We start from the raw sequence: 19,264 nt of genomic DNA, 5'->3' as shown, positions 1-19,264 counted from the left end.
AATTAAGAGTAATCTCACAACAGCTATTTTTGACTTCTTAACCAGTGAAAATGTAAGTGTAGCAATATTGTGCATCTATTAAAAATCTTGAAAGGCTCTTTATAACTAGATGATAGGCGTGATAACGTGTAATTTATTGATGTTACACAGATAGAGGAAAAATCCACACAAAGTAGCAATTTTTGTGTGAAAAGGGGTATGATAGAGGAAATAAAAACAGAGAAAGGGGTTTCTCCCCATAGTTCCTTGTCTATGTGGGCAACCATATCAGTTTTAACAGAACTACCTTGTGTTTTGATCCTATGCCACATTTCAAAACAGGGCATATTCCCTGTATTCAAAATAAAACTCCCAGATGCTATCTCTAATGTTCTTAGCTGAGTAGAAGGTAGAATGTGCCTGAAGGCAGACCTGAGAAATAACTCTCATGCACTGCATTAGTATCACCTGTTGGTGTCTGTATGCTTGTGTATACATGTAATTCCAGGGCCTTTTCCCTGAGGGGTAGTGAGAAGTGTTGGAACTGACAATGTACATTTAATGCTAGAGATCCATCTGATGATATCCAGCCACCCAGCAATGCTGTGTTCTTGTTTATTTCCTTGATTTAAGGAAGTTTAAAGCATTCTGCCATACATTTCTATTCCTATCAAAACTAAGTAGGTGATTTTGGAAATAAGTCTGTTCCCAGGGATTACAGAGCACAGAAACTTTCCCTGTGGCCTTCAGCATTGTTGACATGAGCATGTGCTGTTTCCCACTGATATTTAAATCTGAATTATAAGCAGGCCTGAACAGTCATCCCATAAACTCAAAATAAAGAAGCCACAGTCCAAAACAGTATGAATATTTGTCTCACGATATTTCTAAGTTGAAATATTCACCAAAGCACCCAGTTGTACTAGTTGACAATTACCCTTTCACTAGTAGATAAAAAAGATAAATGGAAAAAATAACCAAATAAAATCTAGCATTTTCATGTGATAGCTTTCCTCTACTCAGGGCTTAGATAAAGTCACTGGAAGAGATAAAAGAATCCTTTTGTCAGCCCTGAGGAATGGCATTTACAATTTTTCATCCATCCCTTGTTTCTCCCATCAACCAGTAGTTTTGTGACCAGAACAAAATCTCCTACATGGAAAGGCCTTTCTCTGGAACCATGCAGGATATAAGCAGTGTTCTTCTGCAGGCAGCAGCTCTCCCACAAAACTCAGACATATCTGACTGCACCCTTCTCCTAACAGACTGCTACAAACACTCCCTGTAGAGGATTCTAGCTTGAATAGAAACCTTCTAAACAGGTAATTACCTTAAGAGGTTTTAATCTATATTTTCCTTTTAACCAAAGCCCACAGGCTTTCAGGCTTACTGAATTTAACCACACTCAGGCTGATAAGCTTTTCCTCCTTGTCTTTCTGCCTGGGGGAAAAACCTAACAATACAGGGTGAACGTGAAAGAGTTCATGGAATAGCAGTTGTCTCTTTTGGAGACATGTTTTAATATATTTGCACCTATTATCCTTTTAATTCATTCCTTCTCCAGACTCAGCTCCCACCTCCAACCCCAGCCCTTTCTCCTCCCTAAACAACGTTTCTGAGAGAGGGTATAAGTTTATATAGTTCCCCCACAGCAGGATAACCAAAAGCAATCCTTATCCACTTTCCTTGTGGGTATTCAGTCTGAAATACACTATTTAGGGTTTAAACAAAAGCCCTTAAAGCAGGTGAAGGTATTCTTTAGGACTTGAGTAATCTTTTAATCAGGACCATAGAACAGCAAAATAAATCACCTTGTTTGCCTACATTTTCCAAAAAGTGATGGGTTTTTTTCCCAAGAAGCATCCCCCTATTCTTTCTTTGGGGAGTGCTCACACCATAACTTCACCAGCACTGCTGGCCCATCTCACCCCTTCCCTATTCAGTGGTTCTCTTGCTGCAGGTTCGCCAGTGCAGAACGCCCTCTGAGTAACAGCACCTGGCACTGTGAGGGAAGACTAGCAATAGATGCACCTAGATTGTTAAAGAACCAAACTGCTATAAACTTATAGCCAATTAAAACAGTTGGACCATGCTGGGGCTTGGCAGGATCGTGCATGACTCCCTGGGAACAAGAAAGTGTGGTTGAAACAGTTTTCACGTAGAACATGAAAATGTTCCCTGCTGAAGAAGGGATGAGCGTGGCTTCGTATCTCTTCCTAGGAAATGGTGCCATCATGTGGCCATGTTGTTTCTCTGTTTCCAAATTTAAGAGGGCTGTTGAATAGTTTTCTCCCTTTACATTTTTTAAAAAGAGCATTAAAATGCTATTTGGCAAGCTTATATTTTGTTAACATAAATAGGTTGCAGCTGGCTGGGTCACAAGAATTACCACCCTTATAATGATATAGCCAGTCTGTTGAAATCCCCGTTAATGCAGCTGTGATGACAGCTTCAGTGGTTCTTCTGGTAATGTCATACATGTTGCTTGGAGGTGGTGTAGGTACCTACAGGAGAAGTATCCCCCATCAATGAAGTCTATGTTAGGGGGATATGATGGCATGGCTGTAGCAGCACAAGGTCTGAAGACAAAGTCTGAGAGAGGACCTGAGAAAAACAGTATGTGTGTATATGTGTACCAGTGTTTAATGTGGAGGTATATTGGACTGGACCTCAAATATGTGCCTAGGAATAAAAAATGGCTTCTGCCTGTACCATCTTTAAAGTATCTTTGAAATTCCTAAAATAGTAAGTATACAGATTGGACTGAAAGTGGGAAAAGTAAATACCCTGGCTAAAAATGTTACTAAAAATGTTGTACTTCTCTAACTTAAAAATAGCTGAACATGCTGTAACACTTTGAAGGCTTTGGTCACGACACTGCTATGAATTGGAGCAGTTTTTACCTGGTGTTTTACAGTTTGAAGTTGGATGCTGACCATAAAGAGATATAGAGGAAGTAAAGCACTAAACGGTTTGAGAAGAAAACAACTTTTTGGTAATCACGGAGAACAAAATCTGAAGAGAACTTCAGATTCTGGAGATAATTCTTCATCTTTCTGTAGTATTCTTTATCCAAGGAATGCAGAACAATTTGTTAGGATTAATTAAGGCAGGCAGTCCTGCAGGATGGGATGAGTGATGCTGTCTTTGTTCTACATGTGGAGCAAACTGAGGCACAGACATTGCCTCCTGTGGATTGTAGAGCAAACGGGATTAGTGCTGATGGACACCTCTCGTGGTCTTTCAGACGAAGCACGGGAAGGTGACTCACTGCCTGCTCCTCAAGGGTGTAAGCTGAAATAGAGGCTTTTATTCTTGACATTGGGGATTTATGCCCACTGAATATAGAAGCCATTTATGTACAGAACACCTATGGTTTAGTCTTCAGTTTTATGTAAAATGGATATCTCATCATTAGGTAAATACTAAAAAGGACAGGGCAATTAACTGAATAAATCGTCCATAGGAAATTTGCTGAATATTCTCTAGTCTCAGAAAAAGTCTATTTCTTGAACAAAGTTTAAGCAAACTCTTTCTTTTTTGCTGTCTCTTCGATATGTTTTATCCTTGGAGAATAAGGTTCTGTTTGTGTGTGCGTGCGTTTATGTCTTTCAAACAAATGTAGTTATTAGCGATGAAATTTAGAGAAGTTTGACAGCTTTCAGAACGCAGTGATTCTTTCTTCCATAGAGTGTATTACTGACACATTAATAGATGTTGTACTGGTAAAAATACAGTACTTCCTGTTAAATGTAGACTGCTACATATTTTGATTCTAACAACAATCTGGTAGGGTTAGGGCAATTTGTGTAGTGTCATCTGGTGTTTGTTTTGGATAGATATTATAGAAGGAGATACTGAATTTCAAGATGTTCAAGCAGATGATTGGGTGAAAACTCCAGCAAACCTTTAAAGCAACAGAAAGCAAGGGCTACTCCTGGTCAGATCTCCTGCTGAGGATACAAATGTTCTTCTGTGTTCCTGAAACTCCATATAAGCTTTTCCTCTTGCTTAGAATGAGGCCAAATATTCAGGAGAATCAGTCTGAGCAGGAGTGACTAAAATGGCCTCTCCACTGTCTTTGAGATATGCTGAGAAGTCAGACATTACCAGGTTTTCAGGATTTGAGTTCTGGTCACTTCTTCAAGTGGAAGAAATGTTGCCCCACTAAATTGGTCCCAGAGGGTTAGAACAGGATACAGGACTAATTTTGTGTATGGAAACAATATATAGAAATTTTTGCTCTGTTAATTCAGTTTTATTTTATAGTAACTAACTTTAGGACAACAGAAAATAAAGCTTTGTCACTTGGGATAAATCGGGTCATTGGAGCTGAAGAAAGCAACAATGGTTATGGTGCTAAGTTTGGAATATAACACACTAATGTATGGAAATGAAAAAACTTCCTATGGAAATTTTGGGGCTATAGTAGTTTTCATATGTTGTGGTGGAAATGCTGTATTTCCACTAAACTGTTGTATTTTGCAAGAGTTGAGATTTTCATCCCAACTTAAGGATTCTTTACTGACATATATATCTTTCTTAGGGCAAATCTGTTTTGATAACAGGATTTTGTTTGGTTGGTTTATTTATTCTGTAAAGTCTTGAAAGAGTATCACATATGATGATAAATAGGCAACTCTTTCATTCACCTCCCTTAGCTAGAGTACTTTATCCACTGTAGGGTTGCATTTTAAGTGAAGGAAAGACAAATTGGAAAGGAGATGGAAGAAGATAAAAGTGAGGGGAATACCTATAACCAGTGAGAATGATTTGGAGACCTGAGTTTGTATTTCCTAGAAAAGATAGGTCTAAAGAAGAAAAGTGAGGCACCTTCCAATATATGAGAGAGTCCGATAAAGAGGGAAGTGGTCCATAGTTCTCTCTATCTGCTGGAGGAAACGATGAATAATCATTTTCAAAGTTAAATACTAAGACATCTTTCTTGCTAGAAAGATAGCAGACAGTCTGTCTGGGGAGGGAGTGGAAATCCCCCACAATGTTGATTTTTTTGCAAACACGGTAGACAAATTACTGAAGAGATAGTGTAGGTAAGTTGTTCCCACCATGAGGAAAGGGAGTAGACTAGATGACTATCTGAAGAACCTGATGCATCCTTCTGATACAAACAGAAGGCACTTGGTGTGAAGACCAAGGATTAGAGATTTCCAAAACCACCCATGGTAGAGAAAGAGAGTAAGGAGTAGATAATAATGCTTTTCTCCAGCAGCAGTGGGTTAGTTAGGCTTGTTGTGCTCCCAGGAACTAGTGGCTGGATTACTGATGCAGAGAGAAACAACTTCAGAAGCAAGAAGGTGGCCTACTAAGCCTAACTTCTACATCTTTGTCTTAGCCCAGGGTGTTCTCACAACTAGGGAGGCACTTGTCATTTTGATATTAAGAATATAAAGTTATCATATTATGTACAAGATACAATACCTCCAACTTTTCTGCTCTCTCTCAAAGTGTGTATTCTTAATGCAAGGGCTGAGAAGGTTGTCAGGAAGACAAACTAGGCAAATATATCAAGCTAGTTGATCTTGTTTTAGTCTCAGTGAGATGGGTTGCCAAACAATTTTCTAAATGCTACTGCAGAAGATTGAGGCTAAAACTTAATCTATATGTCTTACCAAGCCTACCAGTTCTCAAGAGTGTAAGATGATTATTCTCTTTCCCTTGTAAGTATGAAAGCAAGACAGAGTCTTTGGGTTTCACTCTGCTAGTGATTCCCGTGAAAGAACACACAGTAAGTTTCCAAAAAGAGCTTGGATTCCAGTGTCCTAGGCAGTTTTGCTTCACATGCAGGCTATGCACCAAGCTACTGCTGAGTTACAGTAGCTGTGGTGGATTCATCATCAGTGTGTTTCTAGAAATGGTAGTCATCAATGAGCTTTGAGATACTGTGATTTTAAAGGACACTAGAGAAAATCAAAGTCTCTGATATCCTTCAGGTACGAACATTAAAGCTGTCAGCAATTGGCTTTGCAGAAAGGGACATCTAGTGGCTGTACAAAAAAATCCTTTCTCAATGCATTTTAAAATGTACAGCATAGTCATTTGTGTTTGGCCTTCAGTCTTCAGTATTCTGTACATCTTTTTAGCTCTGCTACATCATGTGTTTGCTGGGGGTCATTTTTTATGGTTTTGGCAAAAAAAAAATCACCTTTGCAAACCATAACTTTCTAGTTTATGTAGGTCTGTATATGGCAACCCTGGCAAATAGAAAGCTGCCTCAGGCCATACTCGATGTACCTCACTGCAGCACTTCCACATTTTCTATAGCATCTTCCAGGAGTCCACTGCCTGCTGTTTCCTTCTGCCATTGCCTTCCTCTTTGGTACTGTACTTGGAGGGGTTGTCATTGTTATTGTCATGGTAAAACCTACTTTCTTTTGAATGCCCATAGCATAAAAGTCAGCAGGAGGGGTGGATGAGATTCAGGGAAACACTAATCTAAGCATTCAGTCATGTATTACACAACAAAAGTTTTTTCCTTTCCCATCCACGTTGTGCTCCTTCTTACTAGTTGAGGATGAATTCCATGCATGTTTCTGTGAATAGCCTGACAGTTTAATCGGTACATTTGCATACGGGCAAATGAAGCTTTTTTCAAAGTTGCACAGTAATATGTTTCACCTTTATGCCATGCCAGCTTCAAATTGTATCCCAGGAGGATTTCAAATGTGCATAATCTGTGCAGTTGTCTGGGCTTTTTTTCTTTTCTTTTTTTTTTTCCTGCCTTTTTTTTTTTTTTTTAACTGCAAATGCCTATTCATTGCCCATCTGGGTAAGAATGGCCTTTGCATTTTCACACCCATTCTTTCCTATATGGTTTGTGAATACCCCTCCAATCAGAACTAGCTTCACAGAAAGGGGACAAAACCATTTTACAGGAGTTTCTCAGAACAAGTCCATTGGGATCTCTACATCATGTTTACTGGACAAAAAAAAAAAAAAGGGGGGATACTTAACAAAGACCACTTGAATTTCGCAGAAAGGTTCCCACTGTCTCGAGTTTAAAAGAGTGGCAGGCCTGAGAAGAGCCCGAGACAGCAGGCTTTTTCCTGAGCCAGGCATTCTGTGCGGTGACGAGTAGGTGAGTGCGCGTGTGTATAGCTGGGTCTTGTGAAGAGCTGACACGCTTTCTGGCTTGTCCAAGGCTCTAGTAGCCTTTGTCAGAATGTGGCATTTACTTAGAATCAAACCTGCATTGGCAAGTCCACGTTTTATGGGAAGCATCAGCTTTGGACTTTCGGCTTTCAACCACAAAAATCTGTACCCAGTTTCCTGCAGAGGGAGAGGATCTGAATGGGACAGCAGGTTTTGCTACAGACCAATCTCTGGAATTTGTTAAAACTGCTCTTCATACTGCTGTGGTTTGTGCAGTAGTGTCTCTGACACTATTGCAAATTATTTGATTGCCTGTACTTTGGATAGATATAGTTTACAGTGTTGAATGTCAAGGAAGATGGCCTAGAATAATCATCCTCAAAATCTCTATTACCTTTTTTTTCCATTTTGTTGTGTGTTTCTTCCACCACCCTTCTTGTTTTATCCTTAAGGAGTAAATTTCAGTTGTTTCTCAGGTGAAGAAGTGGTATTTGTTCCAATTTCACTTGAAGAAGTAAAGGAGGAAAGGATTTTTTTTTTCTAAGGGCAAACTCTGTTTTTACTAACAGGAACAACAAAAAGCATTCCATGCCATTTATGAAGTGACTCAGTTGGTTTTCAGATCAGGTCCTACACCACAAGGTGCACCCTAAATCAGCTCCTATAGGAGAGAGGAGAGATATTCACATCACTCTCAACAATGCAAACAAACCTCTTTTCTGTGCTGTGGTTAAGCCCAGCTGCCTGATTTCATCAAGCCATCTAACAACAGAATACTCTATGGCTACGCAACTCTTGATTCCCACAGCCAGGACCTGAGAAGGGCTGTTGAAACTTATAGATGAACCTTGCCCTTCCTCCTTTCTGTACATAATTTGTGGGTAAGTGGCAGAGTTTACTTTCCCAAGAAGTCATCCAGTCTCATGATGCATGTTACACCTTTCTGGAAAGGACTTGTCCTGAGGATGCATTTTTCAGAGTTCCACTCACAAAATTATTTTATCTGCCAAGGAGCATAAGGGAAAAAGTAGATTACTTTGCACCTCTCAAATCAAGAGACCTGTCTGTAGCCTCTCTGATATGTGTAGAATATTCCACACTGTGAATGTTTGTGGAAAGCAGGGTTTTTTGGTTATTGAGTTGGACTGCTGCATATTTCTTATTATCAAATACCTCATTTGACAAAGCAGAACATAAAGTCATGTTTCTGTGAAAAGACAGTCCTAGGATCAAATCAAGTTGTCATTGATACTACTCAAGACAGAGATAAATGGGTAGCTGTGCAGTCATTTGCTGTGGCCTACAGTAGGTCTTGAAAAGATGTGTCATCTATTTATCATTAATTTTCCACCTTCTGTTGCTTCACCAGAACAAAGCTTTTGCCAAGGATTCCGACTTTTTATGTAAATACATTTTGGATTCTTGTGTGATCTGACATGTTGGGAAGGGAAGCATCCTGAACTGCCCTGTAGGCATTTGGAGAATTACTTTGTCTGGAAGGAGGAGGAAATACATCTCTTCTGTACATTATTTTGTGTAATAATAGTTGCAATGTATTTGAATGCCTAAGATGTTTTTCCGATCCTATGGTCAGTCTCATCAGAGGAAGAAACTCTGGTTTCCTGGCTAAGCTTATGAACAAGACAGATGTATTTCACAACCTCCATCATACTGTTAGTAGTTTCCTCCTTGTTTCTGCTCTGTGAGCATCCCTGCAGCGTGCTAATCACACATGGCAATTAGTACCCTTCTGGTACTGGTTGGTTTACATCTGTTAACATCAGACTTCTTCAGACAGCCAGGCCCCATCATGATTTCCAGTTCCTGACCTTTGTGCTTCCCTTTTATCATTAGCTACTTCAGAGAATTAAAACAACCACCTGTGTCCAAGATGGTTTCTCTTTGAACCACCAGAATAGAGGGTGCTTGAGATGTCAGAAGTGAATAAATGTGAAGGAAAAGGCAGAACAGGGAAGATGTCACATTTTCCTGCAAATTGCAGTGCATAGTGTTCTAGTGCCCGTGTATGAGATGTAAAGCACTTCTTAGGGACTAGAGAGATGTTGCTGGGCTAAAAGACACTGCTTTCAATGCTATCAATGCTATTTCTTTGCTCTGTATATTTCTGTTAGACAGTGACAATAAGCTAGTTTAATTTACTCATGCTTGCTTATCAGATTTTCCTTTTGGATCCTCACACATGGACAAGTAATTGTGGCAAGAGGGGTTGTAGCTTTAGGTAGGAATATTCAAGTTAAAATGTCTGTAATACTTGTGGTGATTTAGCATTACTTTTCTCTGCACGCTTTTCTAGGAACCAAGGTGATGTATGTGCTACAAATGCGAAGAGAAGAAAATTATTATACTATTTTATTTGTTTACCATTCCAAAGGCAGTTGGTTCTTCAGAGTTAAAAGGTGAAACAACAGTTTCTGCCCATCAAAATCTGAATAGAACTAAAAATGGTAAAGAACAGGAAAGGAAATAGAAAAGCATTAAAGCCAAAGGAAGCAAGACGAAAATAGGAAACAGTGGATAGAGAGATTAAGAAGTTACTTTTCAGTCACTTGTAAAAGTTAAATTTGAAGATTATATTGGCTCTGTACCCAATTTGGTTAGATGCTTTTCTAAACTGTTCTCTATTTAGATTATCCAACCAAACTAAGACAAAATCTTCCTTGGAGTAAATGTCTGTAATTTTCCAGTTTCTGTCAAGTAAATAACAGCAGGAGAACATTTGTTTTTATATGATGGCATTCTGCTGCAAGTCAGAACTTGGGATATGCTTAAAATTAAGGGGACAGCTCATGTTAACTTTTTGCTTTGGGTTCTTTCAGAGGACTGTTTGTCACTATTGGGTAGCGAATGTTCTAAACCAGAACCCAGACAAAACTGTGCGTGGGATTTTAGGAACATTTACAGCCTAAATCTTGAACCAGATTTGGATTTTACAAAGTAACTGCCAGTTTTTTTTCACTGTACTGTGAAACATAGGATCCACATTCCTTAAAATACCAATCTAGATAGAAATCACATTTTCATATATACTCTTTGCATTAACAACTTGGGGCCATTAAAGTAAGATTCTGATCTCTTCTGGCATGGATCCACATCCAAACAGTTTAAAATCCAGCTTTAATCCATGTGCTCAGTGTTTATTATTGGCTGGCTCTAAGCTTTTTAAAGCCAGAAAAACCGATAGGCCCAGTAATATAATTGGAATTTAGGCCCAGCTACACCTGTCTTCACTTGCTTTTGCCCAAAAATTCAGGACTTGAGCATCTGCAAATGAGTAGCAAAATTTACTCCTGACCTTACAAAAATGGTGTCTTCTTACCAATGCCCTTGTATGTGATTTTTTACAGTGCAGTCACTTTTGTTTACCCAGTGGGCAGTCACCTTTGCCAGTGCTCTGACTGTGGCCCTGCAGAGGACAAGACTCAATCTGTTCTTTTTTTTTTTTCTTTTTGTCTCCTGCTTTGCTCCAGGTAACATCAGTTGCAAGGGGATGACAGAGCGCATTCATAGCATCAACCTTCACAACTTCAGCAATTCTGTGCTCGAGACCCTCAACGAGCAGCGCAACCGTGGCCACTTCTGTGACGTGACGGTCCGCATCCACGGGAGCATGCTACGCGCCCACCGTTGTGTGCTGGCGGCTGGCAGCCCCTTTTTCCAGGACAAATTGCTGCTGGGCTACAGTGACATCGAGATCCCCTCAGTGGTGTCAGTCCAGTCTGTGCAAAAGCTCATTGACTTCATGTACAGCGGGGTGCTGCGGGTCTCACAGTCAGAGGCCCTCCAAATCCTCACAGCTGCCAGCATCCTGCAGATCAAGACTGTGATCGATGAGTGCACAAGGATTGTCTCGCAAAATGTGGGAGAGGTCTACCCAGTGATTCAGGATTCTGGCCAGGAGACACCCAGAGGAACACCCGAATCAGGCACCTCGGGGCAGAGCACCGACACAGAGTCTGGCTACCTGCAGAGCCATTCACAGCACAGTGTGGACAGGATCTATTCGGCCCTCTATGCCTGTTCCATGCAAAATGGCAGTGGGGAGCGCTCCTTTTACAGTGGAGCTGTGGTCAGCCACCATGAAACAGCCCTGGGACTCCCCAGGGACCATCACATAGAAGATCCCAGCTGGATTACCCGGATCCATGAACGGTCACAACAGATGGAGCGGTACCTCTCCACCACTCCAGAGACCACACACTGCCGCAAGCAACCGCGCCCTGTCCGAATTCAAACCCTGATGGGCAACATCCATATTAAGCAGGAGATGGAGGATGACTATGACTACTATGGCCAACAGAGGGTGCAGATCCTTGAGCGCAATGAGTCTGAGGAATGCACTGAGGACACTGACCAAGCAGAAGGCACTGAGAGTGAGCCCAAAGGGGAGAGTTTTGACTCAGGCGTCAGTTCCTCCATTGGCACTGAGCCTGATTCCATGGAGCAGCAGTTTATGGCTGCTCTGGGCCGGGATGGGCAGCAAGAACCTTCTCAAGCAGATCAAAATGACGTCCCTGCTGATGGCACTCAGCCGCAGCAGCAGCAGCAACATGTAGATGCCAACTCTTCCTCACCAGAGAGAAGCAATGACGTTGAAATGGACAGCAAAGTGCTCACAGTCAATAACAGCACCGAAAAGGGGGCTTTGCAGCCTTCTGTCAACACAACTGTTGCCCAACCATTGCCAACCACACAGATCTACTTACGCCAGACAGAAACCCTCACCAGCAATCTGAGAATGCCACTGACTCTGACCAGCAACACTCAGGTCATTGGCACAGCTGGCAACACCTACCTGCCTGCCCTTTTCACCACACAGTCTGCTGGCAGTGGCCCTAAACCTTTTCTCTTCAGCCTGCCCCAGCCTTTAGCTGGCCAACAGACACAGTTTGTGACAGTGTCCCAGCCTGGCCTGTCAACCTTTACTGCCCAGCTGCCAGCCCCACAGCCCTTGGCCCCGTCTGCGGGCCACAGCACAGCGGGTGGGCAAGGCGAAAAAAAGCCTTACGAGTGCACTCTCTGTAACAAGACTTTCACCGCCAAACAGAACTATGTCAAGCACATGTTTGTACACACAGGTAAGAGTACTTCCCTTTGGCTTATATATGAAGCCAGAGAAAGTCCTTTACAACCATGGACTTAGAGTCTGTTTGCCAACATGCCAGCCCCCAACACAAACAGAAGAGAGGGGTTATCCAGGGTGTCACTGAACACTCCCCAGGCTTACTGCACTGAAGTTGAGCCTCTGCAGAAACGTACAGATCTCATGCAGGGGCCTAACTGTGCATGGTACAGAAACAAGCTCATTTTAGTTGGAGTAAAATGTGCCCTGCATCTGTCCAAGGAAATGGTAAGCATTTGTTGTATCCTGCAAGGTGACCAGGCAACCTTAAGTGGAAGTGGCATGAGGAACTGTAATAAGTCATAAGAAAAACTGTATCTACTAAGAAAGGGCATACCCCTGTAGGTTTTAAAGCTACAGGGGTTTAAACTCAAGTGATGATAATTGGCATGAGGTTAGGGCAAAGTCATTACTGATGGAGCTGCAGCAGTAGGTCCAGACCTGGATGTTACGCACATTGCCACATATTTTCTTGACCTCACATATTCCTATAAGAAAGTAAATTGGGAGTTTTGTAAGGAAGGAGGGAAAGAGGTCTTTCTGTACTACATTGAAGCTGATTGCTGTAATCCCTTCTCTCTTGGTAAGTCAGATAATTCACTAGCTGTGAGTACAGAAACATAGGTTTCAATGAGAAAATTTTGGAAGAATATATGTAAAACGCAACAGAACACAACATCAGCCCTTTTTTGTTTAAAAATGCAGCTGCTTTAGTATATGGTTTATGGACTATTGAGACAATATAGGTAACCATATTTTCTACCAAACCAAAACTACCTTTTCTAGCTTTCTCAAGTTAAGAGACTTCAAAGCAAGGAGATATATGTATCTTACATGGAGGAACTATCACGAGTTCAGGACTAAATTTTGCTTGCTTTAGCCCTCAGCTCTTTATGACATTGGAGAGAAATTCTAGTTTAGAGAAAGAGTAAATATTTCTTTCACCAAGCGGTGGTTTTGTTAACATCAGATCTTAAAATAAATGCTGGGTTTGTGATACATGGAGTTGAAACCTGGAAAAATTACCCAAAGTATGGGAGGAATGTAGGTCATGCCTCTCAGTTGTATGCAATAGACTTCAATTCCATGTGAGTATGTAAATGTTTGACTTCAATTTACCTATATTTATCACTTAAATGAAAAACTCCTCTAGACATCTAAGGCAGACATGTACGTATACAAAAAGATCAACATTTCAGGACTGGTACAAAATGAATAATTGCAAGGATCAAGAGTCCTGAATCCCGAGATTACCCTTTGTATCTGTTTATGTTCTTCATTTTTCTGTTGTGGACACATAACTAAAATATTACATACATAGTGTTGTTTTATTCAGAAAAATATCTCCTTCAGAACACATTCAAATATATCTCCTTGCATCCTTGTTCTAAAAGCTAGAAAGGCATTTTCACAAATAATTTCACTGAGTTTGGGTGCTTTATTTCTCCTACCCCCAAGCTGTGCACTGCACTTTTTATTTGGAGTCAGATAAAGAGTAGTACTGGAAGATCTGACCTTAAAACATTCCTAGCTATTACACATAATGCCAACCAAGAAAAAATGGTAGGCATCTCTAATCATTAATTAATGTTATATTTGTATGGGTCTGAGAATGCCCAGAATAATAAACTCTGGTGGCAAGGAAAGATTCAGGGAGATAAACTATTTCAAAATTCATTTAGGAGCAAACTGGCTCCTGGAATGTCTGGGAGAATAATTGCACCTCAACCGACAGAAGACTGGGTTTCAGAAAACCCTTTTGAAAATAATCTTTGTATGTGCAGCCTCAGAGATAGGATGTCTGCTACCTTGTCTAGTGCTGGACAGGATCATTACAAAAATGGAGAGCAGACAGCTGTTCCCACTGTCAGGGTTATTTTCCCTATCCCTGGTCAAAGAAGCCAGGCAAAGTGGCTCTGGAAAAGATCCACAGAAAAAGGGAAAGATTTAGGACATGAAAATGTTTGAATTAGTCTTTCTGTTTGGAGGGCTCACAAGAGAAGTCATGGAGGAGTCTAATCATAAACCAGAATTCAACAATCTAAACGTCTTCAAATCTCTGTATGTTCTTATGCTCCGAAAACTACGGTCTGATGTAGCTTTCCATGCAGCAGAAACCAACTTCCTTTTCTTCTTTCACGTGGATGCAAACATACTGGCGATGAGTATTTTTCCATGTTCCCTACAAACTGGCCTTAATGTATCCTGCAATGCTGTTCTCCAAGACACACAGTGTTGTGGAAATGCAGTGCTAGAATGGATGCAATGTCTGTGCAGGGCCCCAACACTGCTGCCTCCATACCACCATAATCTGGGGCACCCATGGTGATGGGATGAGGGGAAGTCATATGAGGAGCAGCTGAGGTCATTTGGCTTATTCAGCCTAAAGAGGAGATTGAGAGGAGACATTGTGGTCTGCAGCTTCCTCACGAGGGGAAGTGCAAGAGCAGGAACTGATCTCTTCCCTCTGGTGACCAGTGATAGGACATGAGAGAATGGCATGAAGCTGTCTCAGGGTAGATTTAGGCTAAATATTAGTAACAGATTCTGCACCCACAGGGTGATTGGGCACTGGAACAAGTTCCTCAGCAAAGTACTCATGGCACCAGCCTGACAGAATTTGAGAGGTGCTTGGACAATGCTCTTGGGCACATGGTGTGACTGTTGGGGTGCTCCTGTGCAGGCCCAGGAGGTGAACTTTGATGATCCTTGTGGATCCCTTCCAACTCAGTATATTCTAGGATTCTGTGGCCTCAGTGTCAGACCAAGCATCCATTATGGTTCGGGTTAGGGTTCAAAGAGCCACAGAGGCTACATCTCCAGGAAGGCTGGAGCTGGAAAAGGCATGCCGAAGGAACCATGCCCGGGCACTGACATTGCTTTTTCTGCTTCCAACTCAGGATATGCTGTGATTCTATGTTTCTAAGTGCCCCACATTGCTGTCTAATACCAGCCAAATACAAAATAAAGAAGCAAAAGGAGGAACATGCACATTTAACTCACTGAGCAAAGTTTTCTCTGGCTTCAAGATGAAGAATCATGGGAATAAAGAATCTACAGTGCTCACTGAGGAAGCACATATATTTACATACAAAAAAAAAAAAAACAACAACTAAAAAGTTTTGAGATTCTTAAGAGAGGAAAACTCCCAGGAAGGCTTTGAAACTGAGGTTAAAAAGCCAGAACTCAGTGTCTCTTAGGAACATACGCAGGAAAAAATTAAGGTGTTTTTATAGCATAGTCCTAACAGGGTCTAGAGTGGAGGAGACCAACTTATTACAAACTCTGGGACATATATTTCCCCAGGCAAAAATGAGCACTGTAAATATAATCGGTCTCTTAACTTAAAAAAGTTAATCAGATGTTATTCTAACTGACAGACTATCATTTTCCACATAACGTGTCAAGCAAATTGGTCTGTCTGCACTCATTTCGCTACTGTGTTTGGCAAAGCCATCAGGAAAGTAAGGACTCAGTGTTTTGACCAAGTGTCTTTCACCAAATAGGGACAAACTCATGAGTGCAAGGAAGAGCAGCAAGTGGATTTCATTCATGGATGTCACCATCACATATGCAAACCATGAAATAAAAAGGAACAGAGACTCAGAGAGATAAAAAAGTAGGTCCTTCACATCCAATCCATATTAATTATCTCCTATTAAAATTGAGTATAACTGGCATATTGTAATCTCACTATACAAAGAGTAAATTATATATTACCACAGGCGTGTCATGGTCCCTGAAGATTGGCTCTTCAGGATTTAAAACAGTGCAGACAGACTGTAAAAAGGAGGAAGCAGGACATCTGTGGAAAGAAAGAAAAATCTCTGCTAGATGGGAAATTGCAGAATAACCACAGGAAAATAATTTTTTCAATCAGTGAAACAGAGAATAATTTTGATTGTTACAGAGCTATCTCTCTCCCTAACAGCTTTGGGGATGATGAATTACCAAACCTGAAATATACCACAAGCGATTCAGAAAACAAATTAAAAAGTAGCTTTTGATGGGGCATCCAGGGTGTTAGTTATTGTCTACATTATCAATGCAACAACATATCATGAAAACGTTGCTTGATACCATGAAACAGGAGACTGTGGCATTGTTTCCCAGAAGAACTCTGAGCATGAGGAGGATTTCAGAGTAGCCTGAACAAAGCAATCATATGTTCTCAGTTGAATAATTTTCCCAGTTCATCGTTGTAGTCACTTGTTTGTCAGAATTCATGATCAGAGTTCAGTTATACAAGTTACCATAATCAGTTTTACAGCAGTCCTGGAGATCCAAGGCAATGTGGTAGATTACATAAGTATATTTTATCTCTGATTTACCTCATAAGGTGTTATATTTAATTGGCAGTCAAATAATTTTAAATTCCTGTCTCTTACACTATAATTTTATCTGTTAGGTTGTCCTTCACATGGTGCTGGCCAGCCTAGGCAATTCTGTATACTGAGGTTCCCTTTTCATTTACTCTTATCCATGTTTCATCTATGAGATTTGACCAGAAAAAAGGAGGCAACAAATGTAAACCTCTTGTAAAGCATTGGATTCCTTTGGCAATCTCTGGCATTTCTCTTCTGAGAAATACAAAGCAATTTGACCAAAATAAATGTGTTACAGGTCAGCTATATAGTAATCACTGGCTTTGTCCATGCTTTTATTGCATGCAGGTTGCATGCAGGGAAATGGAGGCACTGAAAGGTAAAGTAACCTGGCTAACACCTGTCTAGAAATGAGCGTGAGGACACGGGCAGAAGAGGCTGTGCCACTGAAACTGGGTGTAGATATCAGGACATTTTAACTTCAGTCCTGTCTTAGTTCCTACTATGTGAACTTGAAGAGATCACCTGAACTCTTTTTTACTGTACGTGGATTGGGAATACCTACAGCCCCCTTTGTAAAGCATTTGTATCCTGTGATTACAAAAAATGTTGTGTATCAAAACACACTTATTAACAGAATTACTCTTTGTTAGCCAGAGCAGCTCTTCAAAGACCCCCATAAGACTTACCATTAGTTTATTGCCAACCATTCTACTGGGCTGGTTTAATTTTACGATCTTCTTTTTTTTGTCTGTTTTTCTTTCTCTCTCTCTCTCTGTCTCTCTCTTTCTCATTGGTAATGGACAGGTGAGAAACCACACCAATGCAGCATCTGTTGGCGCTCCTTCTCTTTAAAGGATTACCTAATCAAACACATGGTGACGCACACCGGCGTGAGGGCGTACCAGTGTAGTATCTGCAACAAGCGCTTCACCCAGAAGAGCTCCCTTAATGTGCACATGCGTCTCCACCGTGGGGAGAAGTCCTACGAGTGCTACATCTGCAAGAAGAAGTTCTCCCACAAGACCCTGCTGGAGAGGCATGTGGCTCTGCACAGTGCCACCAACGGCACGCCTGGAGCCACCGGCACCGGCGCGAGGGCTGTCCCCGCCGGGGTGGTGGCCTGCACGGAGGGGACCACGTACGTCTGCTCTGTCTGTCCAGCTAAGTTTGACCAAATCGAGCATTTCAACGACCACATGAGGATGCATGTGTCAGACGGATAAGTAGAATCTCTCTCTCTCTCTTTGTTATGAACAACAAAAATAGAAACAACAAAAAAAAAAAGAAAGCTATGGCACTAGAATTTAAGAAATTATTTTTGTTTCATTTTTACCTTTATTTTCCTCCTTTTTTTGGGTTCATTTTGTTTTGTTGTTTTTGTACTACATGAAGAACTGTTTTTTGCCTGCTGGTACATTACATTTCCGGAGGCTGGGTGAATAATAATTTTCCCAGCCTCCCTCGGATGGTGGCCTTAAGGCCAGGTAGTGCTTCATGAGCTCCACTGGTTGGATCTCTAGCTACTGGCCTCTAAATACAACCCTTCTTTACTACAAAAAGCAAACAACAAAAAAAAAAACCACAAAAAAAAATTAAAAAACAGACAAAAAAATAATAAAAAAAAAAATCTTTTTTTCTCACTTGTGAAGAGCACTACAAAAAAAACAAACAAAACAAAATATACTACAAATCTACAAGGCCTACTGTCATTATAAGTACACCGCTTGCAGTGTTTCAATGGACATGATTCACATTGCTGACCGCTTTTGGACTTCACAGTATCCAGTTAGAACTGTGGAATATTTTGCTTCTGGTTGAACAGCAACCAGAGGAAACAAGGCCCTGCTGGTTTCCACCACGAGTCTGCTTTTTCACACACACACGCATCCACAAACACACAAAAGGGCTGAGGGGAATGCGAGGCAGTGTGGCTTGGATAGTGTGGAGTCCCTGCAGGGTGAGGAAAAAGAATCAGAGGTTCCTCACCTGGATTCTGCTCCATCCCACGCTCTCTGGCGCACCCTCCCCGCTGCTTTTCTCGTACCACCACCTTATAGCAGAAACCAAGAAGATTCAGACAAAGAGCAACGGTGGCTTTTTGTAATTTATTCAGTGTCTTCGCTGAGCACAGGGCCTCAGCACAATCAAGAGGGACTTTCACAGAAGGCAAAGAGAAACACAGAGGAAAATCAAAGATATCAGAGGTTGCAACCTATGGATCTAGGTACAAGAGAAGGGTTAGTTCCCACAATCTTTGCAAAAAAAAAAAAAAAGTTGCATCAGGATTTATTCTTGTGGAAGAAAGAGGAATAGAGGGTGGGTGGGGAGGGGAATAATAATTTAAAAAAAAGAGTTCTTGGGACTTTTTTAATTCAAAATTTTATAGAGGGGCAAAAGTGACGTTTACCAGATAGAATGCTGATTTTTTTAATATATTTACAACAGTATTTGTGTAAAAAAAACAAAAAAAGTGAGATTGTTAAAAGTAATTTTTCTTTGTTTTCTTTTTTGTTTTGCATACACTGCCACTAATATCTTCTCTTTTATTATATATATGAATATATATAAAAATATATATTTTATTTTAAATTGAGACTGTTAAGGTTAGCTAACCTGCTTCCAGATAGAGGGGGGGAGGGGAGATGATCTTGATTTTTATTTTAAAAAAGAGGAAGGATGTTTCTTAATTTTCTTTTCTAGTATTATT

At 40.8% G+C, this 19,264-nt stretch overlaps 1 protein-coding gene across 17 annotated transcripts in view; it reads left to right on the top strand.

Annotated features, from left to right (window-relative positions):
- The window catches only part of ZBTB20 (zinc finger and BTB domain containing 20), a 449,521-nt gene extending 430,664 nt beyond the window's left edge, over positions 1–18,857 (top strand). For 16 of the 17 annotated variants that reach the window (XM_018074633.2, XM_018074632.2, XM_018074635.2 and 13 more), the window contains 2 exons: positions 10,578–12,185; positions 17,362–18,857. In XM_018074633.2, the coding sequence (XP_017930122.1) occupies positions 10,598–12,185; positions 17,362–17,780 (2,007 nt within the window). In that variant the 5' untranslated portion in view covers positions 10,578–10,597 and the 3' untranslated portion in view covers positions 17,781–18,857. Of the gene's footprint in view, positions 1–10,577; positions 12,186–15,735; positions 15,849–17,361 lie in introns of all 17 variants that reach the window. The other variant, XR_001920906.2, reaches the window with a different exon arrangement.
- Positions 18,858–19,264: the final 407 nt, after the last annotated feature.

This window comes from Manacus vitellinus, unplaced genomic scaffold (genome assembly GCF_001715985.3).
Source record: "Manacus vitellinus isolate BGI_N305 unplaced genomic scaffold, ASM171598v3 scaffold_28_pilon, whole genome shotgun sequence".
In the NCBI taxonomy this organism is placed as follows: Eukaryota; Metazoa; Chordata; class Aves; order Passeriformes; family Pipridae; genus Manacus; species Manacus vitellinus.
This window is presented reverse-complemented; position numbering and strand designations above follow the sequence as displayed.